The 18227-nt window shown below is 41.6% G+C and overlaps 1 protein-coding gene across 1 annotated transcript in view; it reads right to left on the reverse strand.

Moving 5' to 3' along the window:
• The window catches only part of LOC110520931 (nuclear receptor ROR-alpha A), a 268572-nt gene extending 250820 nt beyond the window's left edge, over positions 1 to 17752 (reverse strand). The window contains exon 1 of the mRNA XM_021598357.3: positions 16961 to 17752. Coding sequence (XP_021454032.2) covers positions 16961 to 17114 — 154 coding nt within the window. The 5' untranslated portion in view covers positions 17115 to 17752. The remainder of the gene's footprint in view (positions 1 to 16960) is intronic.
• Positions 17753 to 18227: the final 475 nt, after the last annotated feature.

Consider the following 18227-nt stretch of genomic DNA (forward strand, 5'->3'; position numbering starts at 1 on the left):
AAGGAACTGGGTAGTGCACAAGTAGATAGAGAGATTGTTTTTTGCATGGGACATTATTTTATTATTGGGCAACTGAATTTCAGGGGATAAATAAACTTATTTTTTTGAATAAATATATTCTTCTTAATTCACAATCTGTTATTTTGTCCTCCCTGAATTACTGTAGAAAGTAATGATATTGTGACAAAGCATTTTCCATATGCCTACAGCCATCATCAAAATACTATTTATATCTTTATTGGTAAATCATCAACTTTTATTTGAAAGTGAAACAAATGGCAGACGTGAGGGCCCCTTGGGGGACCATTGAGTGGGCAGAGCAGCAAAGATAGGCGGCCTGACGAATGCTCAGCCAAGCCAAGCTGGAGGGAAGTAAAAGACACTCCTCCTCAAACAACCCCATCGGCTTTCGAAGTAACCGCCATTATTCAGTCCTCATCAAGCGGGACCAGGGGCTCGTTCCCCCACCGGGCTGAGGAGAGCGGCTGGCCACAAGGAGGAGGACTACCGAGATGAGCCTTGCCTAGACCCAGTGGTGTCTCAGCGAAGAGACGCCACATGGCCCAGGCTCGTTCAATTCCCAGCTGTCACTGCTGGCACAGGGCTCAGGCCCTTCAAGCATATCATCTGTGCTCGTATGGCTGTTAACCACTATACCCCCCAGCCCTGAACATATCCTCTGGCATAGCATTGTTGTCTTTCTGGGCCGTTGTCCTCTCTGTCATCAGACTATACAAGGATACACAGAGACAATGTTATATCTTTATCCATAACAAGACAACCTGTGAACAACAGCCATGTCTCTATACCTGAAGTGATAAAGATAAATATTTAGAAATGCTGTACTGGTCAAAATGCATTAATCATTTTTGGAGATGGCACTGATTCATACACACTCTATCAGTATCTACATAGGAGAGTAAGATGACCTGAAACATTCTGCACAGTATGATGTTGGTTGTGCTCTGTACAGAGGAGGATGTACTGTATGTAGTGTGAGTGAGCTGAATGAGACTCCAGTGAGGCAGAGGATCACTGCATTAATCTCATTGAACACTGAGGGTTCTGCTGTGCTGCTGCAGCCTAGAGACTCCCACTGAAGCCAATCTCTCCCGATGACAGAGCAATAATGTCACATGAGTCCAGGTGAGCGAAAAATGGCAGCCTGGTTGATGCCCAGCCGGCTCCTTTAATTGGGTAAAACAAAGTAATTTGAGAGCAGCGTGGGGGGCATGAGGGGATAAATGACGGGACAGAAGGTCACTGCTTCTCTTTTACTCTGTCGTACACGATCCACCAACACTCCCAGCATGCTCTACAGTTAATATTGAGATCCATTATACGGCAGCCTTTCACCATCTGCTTCAAACACTAAGGACTTGTGCTACACTACTTGTTTTTCCAGAAAATGACTTATTTCATATATTTTTCTTTGTTCTGAACAATATAAAACATGACATTACTAGGCATACTGCTCAGTCATAGCAGGCATTGTTTGTCTGTGTTGTGGTATAATAAAAAATACATCATTATGACTAACCACAGGTACAGATACATTTTCCATTGTAATCATCTCAATAGCCTCCATGATAATAGTGCATGTCTGTTCCTGTATTTACATAGACGGTGGGTATAGATAAGCAAGGCTTATACATCCAATTGCATCCTATACACACCGTACAGATGTAGGATCCTAATTTGATCACTCTTTTGTTGCTGAGAATGTTCCTGTTTAAAAAGGCTTCTAACGTTTGTAATTTCCACTTTAAAATGTATCAACTCTACAAAAAAAAATCACAAATTACTGTATAATCAACATAATAATGAATATTTCCTGTTGCTGAAGGATTATCTACCTGCAGTAGCAAATTGGCTCCAAATAAGATCCTGCATCTGTATACCTTAGGACCTCAATCCTACGGCTATATCAATTTGAGAGGTGCGCTAAAGTTATTCCACAATGATTACTTCTCTACAACCTGCTTGGTCTATCACTAATAAATAATTCAGGAGATATTTTCAGCTTTATAGGTGAAATAGCAGTTGAGTGGTTTTCAAAGGCTCCTTCCAAGAATCATGTCAGGGTCAAAACAAGATGCCATTGTAGATCTTTTGAGCAGGCAGGGCAGGATGGTGCAGCATCAAACTGTGAAGATAACAGTGCGGTGAGATAATCACAGTGGTGCCTCAGGTGTACTGTACTGTACTGTACACACACAGAGGCCTCAGCATTGACCGGCCGCTTACACATTCCCAGTCAGGTTTCATATGACAAATACTATGGTCAAACTACTGTACACATAGCTCAATTCCTGTAATTGTATGATAGCTGAAAGATACTGTATAGGTGGAACTGTATAGAACCTTGACTACTTTTGATAATATTTACAAACAGGCATGTGTGTGCATTTGGTATCTTTTTGTGTGTCTGTGTGTGGTAGTGCATGATGTACAGTGGGGCAAAAAAGTATTTAGTCAGCCACCAATGTGCAAGTTCTCCCACTTAAAAAGATGAGAGAGGCCTGTAAATTTCATCATAGGTAGACTTCAACTATGACAGACAAAATGAGAAAAAAAAATCTAGAAAATCCCATGAATTTATTTGCAAATTATGGTGGAAAATAAGTATTTGGTCACCTACAAACAAGCAACATTTCTGGCTCTCACAGACCTGTAACTTCTTCTTTAAGAGGCTCCTCTGTCCTCCACTCGTTACCTGTATTAATGGCACCTGTTTGAACTTGTTATCAGTATAAAAGACACCTGTCCACAACCTCAAACAGTCACACTCCAAACTCCACTATGGCCAAGACCAAAGAGCTGTCAAAGGACACCAGAAACAAAATTGTAGACCTGCACCAGGCTGGGAAGATTGAATCTGCAATAGGTAAGCAGCTTGGTTTGAAGAAATCAACGGTGGGAGCAATTATTAGGAAATGGAAGACATACAAGACCACTGATAATCTCCCTCGATCTGGGGCTCCACGCAAGATCTCACCCCGTGGGGTCAAAATGATCACAAGAACTGTGAGCAAAAACCCCAGAACCACATGGGGGGGCCTAGTCAATGACCTGCAGAGAGCTGGGACCAAAGTAACAAAGCCTACCATCAGTAACACACTACGCCGCCAGGGACTCAAATCCTGCAGTGTCAGACGTGTCCCCCTGCTTAAGCCAGTACATGTCCAGGCCCGTCTGAAGTTTGCTGGAGAGCATTTGGATGATCCAGAAGAAGATTGGGAGAATGTCATATGGACAGATGAAACCAAAATGTAACTTTTTGGTAAAAACTCAACTCGTCGTGTTTGGAGGACAAAGAATGCTGAGCTGCATCCAAAGAACACCATACCTACTGTGAAGCATGGGGGTGGAAACATCATGCTTTGGGGCTGTTTTTCTGCAAAGGGACCAGGACGACTGATCCGCGTAAAGGAAAGAATGAATGGGGCCATGTATCGTGAGATTTTGAGTGAAAACCTCCTTCCATCAGCAAGGGCATTGAGTATGAAACATGGCTGGGTCTTTCAGCATGACAATGACCTGGAGTGGCCTAGCCAGTCTCCAGATCTCAAACCCATAGCACATCTTTGGATGGAGTTGAAAGTCTGTGTTGCCCAGCAACAGCCCCAAAACATCACTGCTCTAGAGGAGATCTGCATGGAAGAATGGGCCAAAATACCAGCAACAGTGTGTGAAAAACCTTGTGAAGACTTACAGAAAACATTTGACCTCTGTCATTGCCAACAAAGGGTATATAACAAAGTATTGAGATAAACTTTTGTTATTGACCAAATACTTATTTTCCACCATAATTTGCAAATAAATTCATTAAAAATCCTACAATTTCTTCTAATTTTGTCTGTCATAGTTGAAGTGTACCTATGATGAAAATTACAGGCCTCTCTCATCTTTTTAAGTGGGAGAACTTGCACAATTGCTGGCTGACTAAATACTTTTTTGCCCCACTGTACTTCTGTGAATGGGCTCTATTGCTTGTGTGGGTTTTGTCCCAGGTGCAGCTGATGCATGGATCATGAGGTGCGAAGTGCTCAGGGCTTTGTTGGCACAAGCATCCTGGGATCATCTCTGAATGTGTCCCTGCATTTGCATTAAGTGGAGGAATGGTTCACATCCTCAGTCTAGTCTGCTGTGTGTCTGAGGGCCAGTGGAGCTGCATGCTAGTCTAACCCCCTGCAGGCAAAATCAGGTGTTATCTGTCTGACTGGGGAGAACGCCATCAATCTCTCCTGGCCCTTCTCCTTCCCGGATTCAAATCAGCACATGGATATACATCTGTGCCGATGATGCAGACAAGACTCAAAATGTCAGCCAGATGTTTACTGTGTATTTGTCCCTGTTTATAAACATATGTCTTTCTAGTAATCTGGAAATCAATGCTGTATAGTGTGCCCCGGGCCACTAGGAGGCATGGAAAGAAACATTGAGCGAATGACAGAGACGGATCACGAGAGAGAGGGAGAACAAGAGAGAGGCAGAGCGACAGACAGACAGACAGACAGACAGACAGCTTTTTTTCTCTCTCTCTCTATGTTGACACTTGTTCTGCCTGATGGTAATCTGATGTGTGAGAGATGGCTGAGAGTTTGGAAGGCACTTTGTCCAATTAGAACTGTGCAAATTTCCACCTGTCCCTGGCAGAGATGAAGTGGCTCTTTGAGAAGACATTGTGGCGCTACGCCAGGTAAGAGAGCCCAACACACTGCTTGTGGAGCAAGCTGCCATTTACGAGCATAGCAAGCCACCCCTAATTAATATTCCCTCACATTTAAAAACAGATTTTGACATTAGTCTATTTTATTTATCAAAGTAAAAGACCTGAACAAACTACAGTGCCTTGCGAAAGTATTCGGCCCCCTTGAACTTTGCGACCTTTTGCCACATTTCAGGCTTCAAACATAAAGATATAAAACTGTATTTTTTTGTGAAGAATCAACAACAAGTGGGACACAATCAGGAAGTGGGACGACATTTATTGCATATTTCAAACTTTTTTAACAAATCAAAAACTGAAAAATTGGGCGTGCAAAATTATTCAGCCCCTTTACTTTCAGTGCAGCAAACTCTCTCCAGAAGTTCAGTGAGGATCTCTGAATGATCCAATGTTGACCTAAATGACTAATGATGATAAATACAATCCACCTGTGTGTAATCAAGTCTCCGTATAAATGCACCTGCACTGTGATAGTCTCAGAGGTCCGTTAAAAGCGCAGAGAGCATCATGAAGAACAAGGAACACACCAGGCAGGTCCGAGATACTGCTGTGAAGAAGTTTAAAGCCGGATTTGGATACAAAAAGATTTCCCAAGCTTTAAACATCCCAAGGAGCACTGTGCAAGCGATAATATTGAAATGGAAGGAGTATCAGACCACTGCAAATCTACCAAGACCTGGCAGTCCCTCTAAACTTTCAGCTCATACAAGAAGACTGATCAGAGATGCAGCCAAGAGGCCCATGATCACTCTGGATGAACTGCAGAGATCTACAGCTGAAGTGGGAGACTCTGTCCATAGGACAACAATCAGTCGTATATTGCACAAATCTGGCCTTTATGGAAGAGTGGCAAGAAGAAAGCCATTTCTTAAAATTATCCATAAAAAGTGTCGTTTAAAGTTTGCCACAAGCCACCTGGGAGACACACCAAACATGTGGAAGAAGGTGCTCTGGTCAGATGAAACCAAAATTCAACTTTTTGGCAACAATGCAAAACGTTATGTTTGGCGTAAAAGCAACACAGCTGAACACACCATCCCCACTGTCAAACATGGTGGTGGCAGCATCGTGGTTTGGGCCTGCTTTTCTTCAGCAGGGACAGGGAAGATGGTTAAAATTGATGGGAAGATGGATGGAGCCAAATACAGGACCATTCTGGAAGAAAACCTGATGGAGTCTGCAAAAGACCTGAGACTGGGACGGAGATTTGTCTTCCAACAAGACAATGATCCAAAACATAAAGCAAAATCTACAATGGAATGGTTCAAAAATAAACATATCCAGGTGTTAGAATGGCCAAGTCAAAGTCCAGACCTGAATCCAATCGAGAATCTGTGGAAAGAACTGAAAACTGCTGTTCACAAATGCTCTCCATCCAACCTCACTGAGCTCGAGCTGTTTTGCAAGGAGGAATGGGAAAAAATGTCAGTCTCTCGATGTGCAAAACTGATAGAGACATACCCCAAGCGACTTACAGCTGTAATCGCAGCAAAAGGTGGCGCTACAAAGTATTAACTTAAGGGGGATGAATAATTTTGAACGCCCAATTGTTCAGTTTTTGATTTGTTAAAAAAGTTTCAAATATCCAATAAATGTCGTTCCACTTCATGATTGTGTCCCACTTGTTGTTGATTCTTCACAAAAAAATACAGTTTTATATCTTCATGTTTGAAGCCTGAAATGTGGCAAAAGGTCGCAAAGTTCAAGGGGGCCGAATACTTTCGCAAGGCACTGTATATAAACACTGAACAAAAATATAAACGCAACATGTAGTGTTGGTCCCATGTTTTATGAGCTGAAATAAAAGATCCCAGAAATGTTCCATACGAAAAAAATCGTATTTCTCTATGTTGTATTCAAATGTGTTTATTTTTTTTAATTGAACCTTTATTGAACTAGGCAAGTCAGTTAAGAACAAATTCTTATTTACAATGACAGTCTACCAGGGAACAGTGCGTTAACTGCCTTGTTCAGGGGCAGAACGACGGATGTTTACCTCGTCAGCTCGGGGATTCAGTCCAGCAACCTTTCGGTTACTGGCCCAACGCTCTAACCACTAGGCTACCTGCCGCCTACCTGCCGTTTACATCCCTGTTAGTGAGCATTTCTGCTTTGTTAAGATGATCCATCCACCTGACAGGTGTGGCATATCAAGAAGCTGATTTAACAGCATGATCATTACACAGGTGCACCTTGTTTTAGGGATAATAAAGGCCACTCTAAAATGTGCTGTTTTGTCACACAACACAATGCCATAGATGTCTCAAGTTGAGGGAGCATACAATTGGCATGCTGACTGCAGGAATGTCCACCAGAGCGGTTTCCAGATAATTTAATGTTCATTTCTCTATCATAAGCGTCCAACCGGCCTCAAAACCGCAGACCACATGTAACCATGCCAGCCCAGGACCTCCACATTCCGGCTTCTTCACCTGCAGGATCGTCCGAGACGAGCCACCCAGACAGCTGAAGATACTGAGGACTATTTCAGTCTGTAATAAATTATTTTGTGGGGGAAAATGTATTTTGATTGGCTGGGCCTTGCTCCCCAGTGGGTGGGCCAGTCTCCCAAGTGGGTGGCCTCCCAGGCCCACCCATGGCTGCGCCCCTGCCCAGTCATGTGAAATCCATAGATTAGGGCCTAATTCATTCATTTAAATTGACTGATTTCCTTATATGAACTGTAACTCAATCAAAAAAAACATTGTTGCATGTTGCATTTATATTTTTTGTTCAGTATAATAATCTAATGTAAAATCCCTGTTGCGATCCCCATAGGATTCTGTGAGGGCGCTCTGTCGTAATATCTCACTCTCAACAGGAACATTGACCCAGGACTTCCATCTTCCTATTTCTGTGTATCTATTTCCGTCTCTCACTTAAAAATAGCCTTTTAATATCCCGACATGCTGTTAATTATTGCTAATGTATTGTACTACATTAGGAAAATAAAGTAGCAAATATTGATCGATAAGACAGATCAACTTTTGTCAGAGGATGTGAGCATGATTGGTGTTGCAAACATGGTGAAGAGTGAGTCCAACTTTCAATCACTGTCTACCACAGATCTGCACATCAGCTTTGATGGAACCTCATGCTCTAGCAGCACCCACTCTATCTTAACGCACCTCCTACAGCAATCAATCCACACAGACAATAATCATATATTCATTAGTGGCTTATTCATATTTAAAATCAGTTTTTTTTAAATAACAAAGGGACAAATGTCCTCTTTATTCTTTCTGAGAAAGATTATCATACTTTTTTGGATGATGAAAATGGAACAATTGGGATAAGAATTATTGTCAACATAAGTGGAGAATTAGAATCAATTCTGTTTATTGTCATTGTCTCTTAGTAAATGGTTGGAGTGCATATGAAACTGTAGCTTGGTTGTATGTTTACAGTATCTTATATCAAATGCAGTGTTTGTCTATGAAATAAATATAAATGTACTAGAAACCTGCAGAGGGCCTCTAGCCTTGGAAAAAAACAAGTGCACATGAATGCCAAGTCTCACAATTAGGAAGAAGTCGTTATGGAGGAAGCCTGAAGGGTCAGTAAAAGGCACGTCTTTGGACAATATGCTCCAGACACCTGTGTGATATTTAAATAAGAATAAGCTAATAGTTTCACATCCAATGTGATTCAACATGATTAATACTTTTGGGTATTGTTTAACCACTCAAGTCCATTGGCATTCTGTAATTGGTGAAAAAGATGGAGAGATGGGTTCCAATATTAATAATTAGTTGGTTCTGCTCTCTAAAAAATTCTGTCCAACCTCGCCAGATTTTAATCAAACGCTGAAAATAGTAGCTGATTGTAATCGGCACTCAGAAGTCACCAGGGGTGTTTGAAGAATCCGTCAAGCCTGAGAGTGGCGCTAATTCGATTAAGTGGCAGCAGTACCTGGAGGGAATGAATCTGTATCTCTCTCTTTTTGATTCAGATACAAGATTAGGTCTCGCTTGTTACTCCAATATAAATACTCAAGCCAATGAAAATGACACTGATTTTCAAGTTGTTAATATTTTGTCTCAAAAAGTGACAAATCAACTTTGTTAAAATGTGTAATACTCCAGTGTTTACTTGACAAAAGTGAACCAAAAGCACATTAATTAAAGGCTGAAACAATTGAATTCAAATGAATTATTCACATTACCTCAGCCCTTCTGTTAGAACCACAGCCCTGACAAATTGAGGCTGTTCTGAGGGCAAAAGGGGGTGCAACTCAATATTAGGATGTTTTGTACAGTCAGTGTATATTACATACAACATAGCTGCATACTAAAGAAGCAACGCAAACATAGTTTGGTTTCAAGGAACTTGGGAGGTCGCATTATCCTAAACCCCCACAAATAAAGTGCATTAAACACACACAAACCTACAAACACATAGAACACAATATGCAAAGAAGCAACTAAACTGGTGTATTCAGACAAATAAAATGTCAAGTCAAGTTCCAGAAAATGTCTACCAAATTTGCTTTAACAACCATGTTGAATGCATTTTGTGAACGGACATTTGAAGATGAAAACCTGAGACAATATCGCACAAATATTGCAAAAATATCCACAATCTCCATCCATTTAAAAAGACAGTTGGAGGATCAACATGACTTTCTCCTCAGACTCAGTGGTGTGCAGTTTTCTACCGCTACATAGACAGGCTATATTTAGCATTTATTTTCTGTCTGAACTCACAGTCGTCCAACATAGTCCTTACAACACGGGACAGACAACATGAGAGACATTTCACCAGAATAACAACAGCTAAGGGACTCTGGGGGGTGTTCTGCTCAAATACCACAGGTTTTACACTGTTACCTCTTGCTGTTTTAAAATACAGCACACGCACGTCAGGCCTGGGAAAGGCTCTATGGCGCTCTGCATTTCAAGTGTTCAACACGTTGGTGCTCCACTCCCTGCATTAGGAATAATATATGTGACTTTGCTTGAACGGTTTTATTGCATGCATGTCCAATTCACGTAAAACTTATGAAAAGACAAGTGTGAATATGGTGCAATGGTAGATTTTCACAAACTGCACAAAGACTTGATTACTTTCAGGTGATAGGAATTCGAGTTCATACCAATGTTGGATTGTTCATTGATCATAAGCCCCTGAAAACGTTCTCACTGAAGGAAACCTCCCCTACCTTTTCAACTTCTGTACACTCTCCAGACCAGTAGAGCTGCTAAGGACTTGGCTTGGATGTGTCATAAGAATTCCATTAAGTGATCCCATATCCTCTACTCACCACCTCCCTCTCCCACGAGGCCTCTTCAGAGGGGTCCACTTCATATACTGCAGGGACATGCTATACAACAGCACTGCTTAGGTCACAGTGTGCAGCATTAAATATAGACTCCTTTAACACCCTCCAATAATGCATCTGGAGTATTTCAGTTCATTACTATTCAAACTTTCTATCTCAGATATTAACTTCAGTAAATGGGCCACAGATCAGAGCTGTCGCTCACCGCTGGAGATTTCACATCAAATCTGCTTCTAGTCACCAGCCGAGACTTCCTTGCCAGCCCCAGTTGAGCCACTGCTGACGCGGACTCCAAAGAAAAACTGTCCCACAAGGACAAAACTTTCAGTGAAGTTTAAAAGCCAATAAACTATGTTTCGTCAATAAAGTAAATTGGGGCAAGCGATGGATTAACTTTGTTAATAAACTTTCGAATAGAAACAAATTATCAAACTTCATAGACCTAGCTTTTTCTCCTCAAATAACATAACCTGCAGGCCTACTTGGTACAAACAGAATAAGTTCTATAGAGCATCAATATCAAACACTCAGAGCTATCAAATACGTGTGAAGTTTAGAGCTATAACTCCAGATGTTTAGGCTTAACCAAAACACATTTTGGTCCATTAGTCCATTGTTGATATAGTCCCTAAATGTTTTTCCTAAATGTCAGCAATCAAGTTTTCAAGATATAGAACTTTAAAAATACAGAAATACAGCCAGTATGATGCATTTTGCATTTTGGGACACCTCACACTCCTCGAAGTATTAACAAAAGCAAGAGACAGAGACCATTATTTTGTCAAGGTCTATCTGCCAAAAAGAAAGACACAAACGAGTTGCTCTCCAGGATGTGCCCTGGCTGTCCGCATGGTGGCTATCTGCTGCTTGGCCCTCCTCATCGAGCAGAGAACCGTAATCCAGCTGGTATTTGAGAATGTCACAGCCTCACTTACGCTGCTGTCCAACGGGGTAGTGTGAGCACCGTGCCAGCTTCAGGCTTTCACAGGCTTTGTGCAGAACCTTGTTTAGAGGCCTCTGCTCCCCCGTGAGCCATCCATCTTCTGTCAGCACAGAGTAAACACATGCCACAACTCCAGCCCACAGGGCTCCCTCCGTCCGCAACTTAGAACCAATCGGCTGACTGTGGAGGTGAAAGTCCCCTTAAATGTTCAGAAAGGGAAAACCATACCATGACGTGGTTATTTTGGACCAATAATGTTCAGCCAAAGAAAGCTGCATACGGAATGGTACCTAGAGTTGAAGTTGGAAGTTTTCATACACTTAGGTTGGAATCATTAAAACTCAGTTTTCAGCCTCCCAGGTGGTGCAGTGGTCTAAGGCACTGCATCCCAGTGCTAGCTGTGCGTCCAGAGATTCTGGGTTCGAGCCCAGGCTCTGTTGTAGCCGGCTGGGAGGCCCATGGGGTGGCACACGATTAACCAAGTGTTGTCCGGGTTAGGGAGGGTTTGGCCGGCAGGGATAACCTTGTCTCATCGCGCACTAGCGTCTCCTTTGGCGGGCCAGGTACAGTGCATGCTGACCAGGTCACCTGTATATGTGTATGGTGTTTCCTCCGACACATTGGTGCGGCTGGCTTCCGGGTTGGATGGGCATTGTGTCAAGAAGCAGTGCGGCTTTGTTGGGTTGTGTTCCGGAGGACGCATGGCTCTTGACCTTCACCTCTCCCGAGTCCGTACGGGAGTTGCAGCGATGAGACAAGACTGTAACTACCAATTGGATACCATGAAATTGGGGAGAAAAAAGGGGTAAAATTGAAAAAAATATTATTAACTCAGTTTTCAACCACTCCGCAAATGTCTTGTTAACAAACTATAGTTTTTGTAAGTCGATTAGGACATCTACTGTATGATTGACACAAGTAATTTTCCCAACAATTCTTTACAGACAGATTATTTCACTTATAATTCACTGTATCACAATTCCAGTGGGTCAGAAGTTTACATACACTAAGTTGACTGTGCCTTTAAACAGCTTGGAAAATTCCAGAAAAGTATTTACCAGCTTTAGAAACTTCTGATAGGCTAATTGACATCATTTGAGTCAATTGGAAGTGTACCTGTGGATCTACTTCAAGGCCTACCTTCAAACTCAGTGCCTCTTTGCTTGACAACATGGAAACATCAAAAGAAATCATCCAAGACCTCAGAAAAAAAATAAAGTCTGGTTCATTCTTGGGAGCAATTTCCAAACGCCTGAAGGTACCACGTTCATCTGTACAAACAATAGTACGCAAGTATAAACACCATGGGACCACGCAGCCGTCATACCGCTCAGGAAGGAAACGCATTATGTCTCCTAGAGATGAACGTACTTTGGTGCAAAAAGTGCAAATCAATCCCAGAACAACAGCAAAGGACCTTGTGAAGATGCTGGAGGAAACAGTTACAAAATTATCTATATCTATAGTAAAACGAGTCCTAGATCGACATAACCGGAAAGGACGCTCAGCAAGGAAGAAGACACTGCTCCAAAACTACCATTAAAAAAAGCCAGACTACGGTTTGCAACTGCACATGCGGACAAAGATTGTACTTTTTTGGAGAAATGTCCTTTGGTCTGATGAAACAAAATTAGAACTGTTTGGCCATAATGAACATCTTTATGTTTGGAGGAAAAAGGGAGAGGCTTGCAAGCCGAAGAACACCATCCCATCCGTGAAGAGCGGGTGTGGCAGCATCATGTTGTGGGGGTGCTTTGCTGCAGGAGGGACTGGTGCAATTCACAAAATAGATGGCGTCATGAGGTAGGAAAATTATGTGGATATATTGAAGCAACATCTCAAGACATCAGTCAGGAAGTTAAAGCCTGGTCGCAAATGGGTCTTCCAAATGGACAATGACCCCAATCATATTTCCAAAGTTGTGGCAAAATCGCTTAAGGACAACAGAGTCAAGGTATTGGAGTGGCCATAACAAAGCCCTGACCCCATCCTATAGAAAATGTGTGGTAGAACTGAAAAAGCGTGTGCGAGCAAGGAGGCCTACAAACCTGACTCAGTAACACCAGCACTGTCAGGAGGAATGGGCCAAAATGCACCCAACTTATTGTGGGAAGCTTGTGGAAGGCTACCCAAAACGTTTGACCCAAGTTAAATAATTTAAAGCCAATGCTACCAAATATTAATTGAGTGTATGTAAACTTCTGACCCAGCTTGAATGTGAGGAAAGAAATAAAAGCTGAAATAAATCATTCTCTCTACTATTATTCTGACATTTCACATTCTTAAAATAAAGTGGTGATCCTAACTGACCTAAGGCAGAGAATTTTTACTGGGATTAAATGTCAGGAATTGTGAAAAACTGAGTTTAAATGTATTTGGCTAAGGTGTATGTAAACGTCCGACTTCAACTGTATGTAGAAAGTGTCTAAGGCGTTGTATAACTTCAGCCTGCATGACAGACAGGAAACAGCTAACAAAGTTTGCGATAATAGGTAAGCCACCCTGCACAATCATCTGCTTTTGTGTGATATGGTTACATTAAGCTCTGTGCAAATATTTATGAGTGTATCACTGTCCTACCAAAAAATATACCTGCTGGAGTAAGCCTGTGTAACCGGTGTGAAGTGGCTACTAGTTAGCGGAGGGCGCTAGTATTGTTTCAATTGGTGATGTCACTCGCTCTGAGACCTTGAGGTAGTTGTTTCCCTTGCTGTGCAAAATTAGGGCTTTGATGGAGTGATAGATAACAATGCTTTGAGGGTGATTGCTGTTGATGTGTTTAGAGGGTCCTTGGTTCGAGACCAGGTTGGGGCAAGGAGAGGGTGGAAGCAATACTGTTACACCTGTCTGTCATTCCCTATATGAGGGCTTTTATAATGTTGCAGTAAGGAGAAAACAAAATGATGTTATCTGGCATGTCAACTGATGTTACTGGGGAAGTCCTGAACAGACGGCAGAAAATGATGTTACAACGGCACAGCACATTATGAATCAATATTAAAATCACATCTAAAGCCTGAGCTACAAGCATGCACCACAGTCATCACTACCCATAACATGATACCTTAGTCTTAACAGTTCAGAGCCTAGTCTCCATAGTGAGGTTATGTACACACACACACACACACACACACACACACACACACACACACACACACACACACACACACACACACACACACACACACACACACACACACACACACACACACACACACACACACACACACAAGAGCGAATCTGAGGCTCGTTCAAGGATAAACAGTGCAGAGTTTTGGACTGGGCATCATCACATCTGCAGCTTCACTGAGTAACTGTGAGGCTTCATCCGGAGGCTGTCAATTTACATAACAAGCCATTAATATTGATTGTTTCCGAATTTGCTCCTCACGAACTGAGGGATCCTGCAATATGAAAATAACACCCTTCTTTCCACTAATGATATCCACAGACCTCCCAGGCCCATTCTCTGACCCACTCAAGCCTTCCAGCACAGCTTCTGCTGAAGTAAGCCTTTCCTATAGGGTATTAGTGCTCAGGGTTAAAACAGTAAATGTGCATCCTCCTCAATACACGGATGTGAAAAGGGAAAGGGTTCCTCAGTAAACGTCTAAGCGTCTGCAGTGTCTGAACCCAGCACTGTAATCCTGGAAATGCTTAACTTGGCATTTTTATTGTTTCACTTTTTTTTGTGATCTCATATTGGATTGTGCCACCAACCAATAGCAATAAGAAATATTTCTAATCAATTCATGTATAGTGGACAAAATACCTAACAATGTTTCAGTTTCTATAAAAGAAATGTTTGAAAAAAGAAGCCTCTAGAACTGGGTTTCCCAAAATCGGTCTTGCCCTAGCACGACACAGCTGATTCAAATAATCAAAGCTTGATGATGAGTTATTTGCAACAGCTGTGTAGTGCTAGGGCAAAAACCAAAACCGGCACCGGCACCCGGGGAGTGTGGGTGGGGCACCTACCGCGGACCGAGTTTGGAATCACAGAAACCACACAAAAAGTGTTGATAATTGAAAAATCTTACTTTAGGATTTTATCATATTTGTTAGAATTATTATTTTTTTAAACAGCTGGGGAATAATAATAATGCAGTAACATTTTTTTTATTTTCCTGTTATTGAAAACTTGTTGAAGTGCTACAGGATAACTTTTGCCAGCATACCATGGATATTCAAGGGAAATATATATTTTTTAATACTTGACAGACATGCGTGTTTCTATGTTTTGTGGTAAAAAAAAGATAGAGGAAGATTTGTGTTTCCAATGACATCCTCAACCAATTAGTAGACAATTAGTTGGCAATGCCTACTCATAATTGGTTAAAACCACACAATGCACACTGATGATGTCATTGGAAACATTTATCTTCCTCTATCTTTTTTACTAGAAAACCTAGATACACACAACGATGAATATGAAGTTGAACATTTTGGAAATGTCCCTTTAACTAAAGCATTCTGAATGAGGCTTGTCCCACTGAACATGCATTTTTTTACCCATTCAAGCATTACATAACAGAGCAAAGGCATTATTTTTCCTGTCTTCCTCTTCCAGACACTTTAATCCAATGCATAAATGGGTGGGGGTGAATATGGGTCAGCAGGTTAGGAGCATCTAGAAGCCAGACCTCTTCATAAAACAGCCATGAGATCAACCTAAAAAGCTTTTGTCCAAAATGCCTTTATAACTACCTGCCTTTGCCGGGTATTACATAACGGAGCACTGGCTGGGATCTACCAAGTTTGTTTAATTTAGTACTATCTCGTCTTCACACAAATCATTATCTTATGCAGCTGGAATGAGTAGTGTTAAGAACCATTAGCCTACACATGTCTTGACCTCAGGAGTCAAGAACTCATCCACAAAGTGAAATAATATCTAATGATTTTCGCTTTCTCTCTCTCTTTCAGTGCGCGCCTCTGTTCATGGCTAAACCTGTTACATAACCAGCTTACATTCCACATTCACTATATCACACTCTAAACATAGGCTACCCCTTCCGCAAAGGAATTGTGCTCATGCAAACAACAGAGCAATGAATACACTGACATGTCTAATATGTAATTTAGTGTCATAATAGCAGGTGAATATACTGTACTTTTGAGTATTATTATATTCCATTTAACTTGGATGAACTAAATTGAATGGAAGCAGTCTAGAGGGGGTGTGGCTAAATACTGTCTGTACTGTACAACACGGACGGTACTCAATCTCGCATATTCGTAATACATGTGTACGGGACCAACACAATAAAATTATTTATTTGATAAATGATCACAGTGTCCACTGTCCATCATGTCCACCATCAGGCAATTAATTGTCAACCCTTCATTTCTGTCCGCTACAATGTATCAGATCTGGCGCGCACACGCAAGGCAAGGTAAATCAAATTCCTGCTGCTGATGCGTCTATATCACACACACACACACAATTACAGACTATCTATTCTGTAGCCTGTCACTACGAAACAAATACGACCATAAAATACATGTCGCTTTTAAAGTTGAAGGCACTGGTGGTCGATAGCATACAGTTTCCAAAGTTCACTTGTCTTTAGCACCATTGTGTAGCCTGATACACGTGTACTACGATAATATAGCTGGTTGCCGTGCTTGCGTTTTAAGGCAATTGTAATCGACCTGTTTAATACACTATCCTAACTATAACTGTTTTATTCAGAGTTTGATTTGTCTCACAATGACACATCATCCGACAACGGTTGGACCTGTCAGTTCTCAGTTGTGCTTGAACACCTAAGGCAACACAGAAGCAACTCTCTCATCATAATAAATATGGTAAACATTACAAATGCAGCGCAATAAGAATACATCTTATGTTCCGGGTGGTTTTAAACATTTAGTTATACACATGGCTTATTTGAGACCTCCGTCATTTAAATTCTCCATATAAAGAATTCATTTTGAAGTTTGATGCATCAAATCGGTAATCAATCAATATTTCTCGTGATGTGAGATGTCGGCCTCTTACCTCTGTTGGTGCTTGAACAGGTCTGCCTTCGAACAGGGGCTGGATGGTCCGCTTTTCGGAGCGTCTCCAGGTTTACCGGGGTTTCCCTGGCCGGGGTAACCGGCTCGGAGGCGCTGTTGCCCGGGTCGCTTGCTGGATCTGGAGGGGACTCCATGTTGAATTTCAGATTTACTGTTAAACTATTGCTAGTTTTTCAGGACAAGTCTCTATGATTTGTGAGCTCCGAGAGTCCGTTTAGCTATCTATATTATAGTAGAACTAAGAAATGAGAAAATGCGAGTGTGTCAAGAGGTGGGTGTGTTGGTTTGATTGTCCACCGGCAGCGCTAGAGAGAGCTTCAGTCATAGGCCTACAACTGAAAAGGGAGAGGTTGTCAATAGCCGATGAATAGATGTACAGTAAGTAGGCTAGTTAGTGCCTGCGAGTTTAGATCATGTGATAGCAGTTTGATGCAGCCAACTCGCGTTTCTATTAAGTTTATCATCCCAATTTTCATTTTACAGGAAAAAGTCTGATTGTAGGCGATAGTCTATCACCACTGTGTTCAAACATCATAATGTGTATATAGCCACATTGGGAGAGGTACCCAATATTCTATCTCTTGTTCGTTTAAAAACCTGCACCTCTGAAGACTGCTCACAACTTCAACATCCCATTATATTATAGCCTATTTTTTATTGACCAAAAAATGTACAAAATCATAACTGACGAAGAATATGCCTCGGCTAATGCAACTACAACTATAGAGAGAAAATGAAGAGAACATGTCCATGCCTGCACAGTCGATGGTCTGCAGAGCTGTTTTAGCTCTCATCAACACCACCATCATCATATATATTTGAAGGTTTACAGTGTGAAAGCCCATGGAAGCGTGCATAATTGGTAGCACTAGAATTATTTACAAAGCTTCAAGGAAATTCTTTCAAATGTATTCTGCTGAGATAGGCCACCAAAAAGTAATTATATGAACATGAGTAGGCTATCTATTGTCAATGTGATGATCATGGGGCAGTAGATTAAGCTGGTCTGAAACGGACCTTCTCAAGCAGCTGATCAAAGCTGCTGGGTCCTGTCTTGCTTTCTAATTTTCATTTTACATCTGAGAGAAAAATACATTTCTCCCGATGGCACGAAATTGCACACTTGTCTTTGCAGAGGATGTGCAATGCTATGTCTGCGTTTATGTTGTAGGATACACCGTGCATTCCATTCCCGCTCGGGCCTCTGTGTCTACGCTGTTTGTGGTGTAATTACAAACACCATGCCT

The sequence above is a fragment of the Oncorhynchus mykiss genome, chromosome 1, assembly GCF_057628025.1.
Source record: "Oncorhynchus mykiss isolate SJ-2025 chromosome 1, ASM5762802v1, whole genome shotgun sequence".
NCBI lineage: Eukaryota > Metazoa > Chordata > Actinopteri > Salmoniformes > Salmonidae > Oncorhynchus > Oncorhynchus mykiss.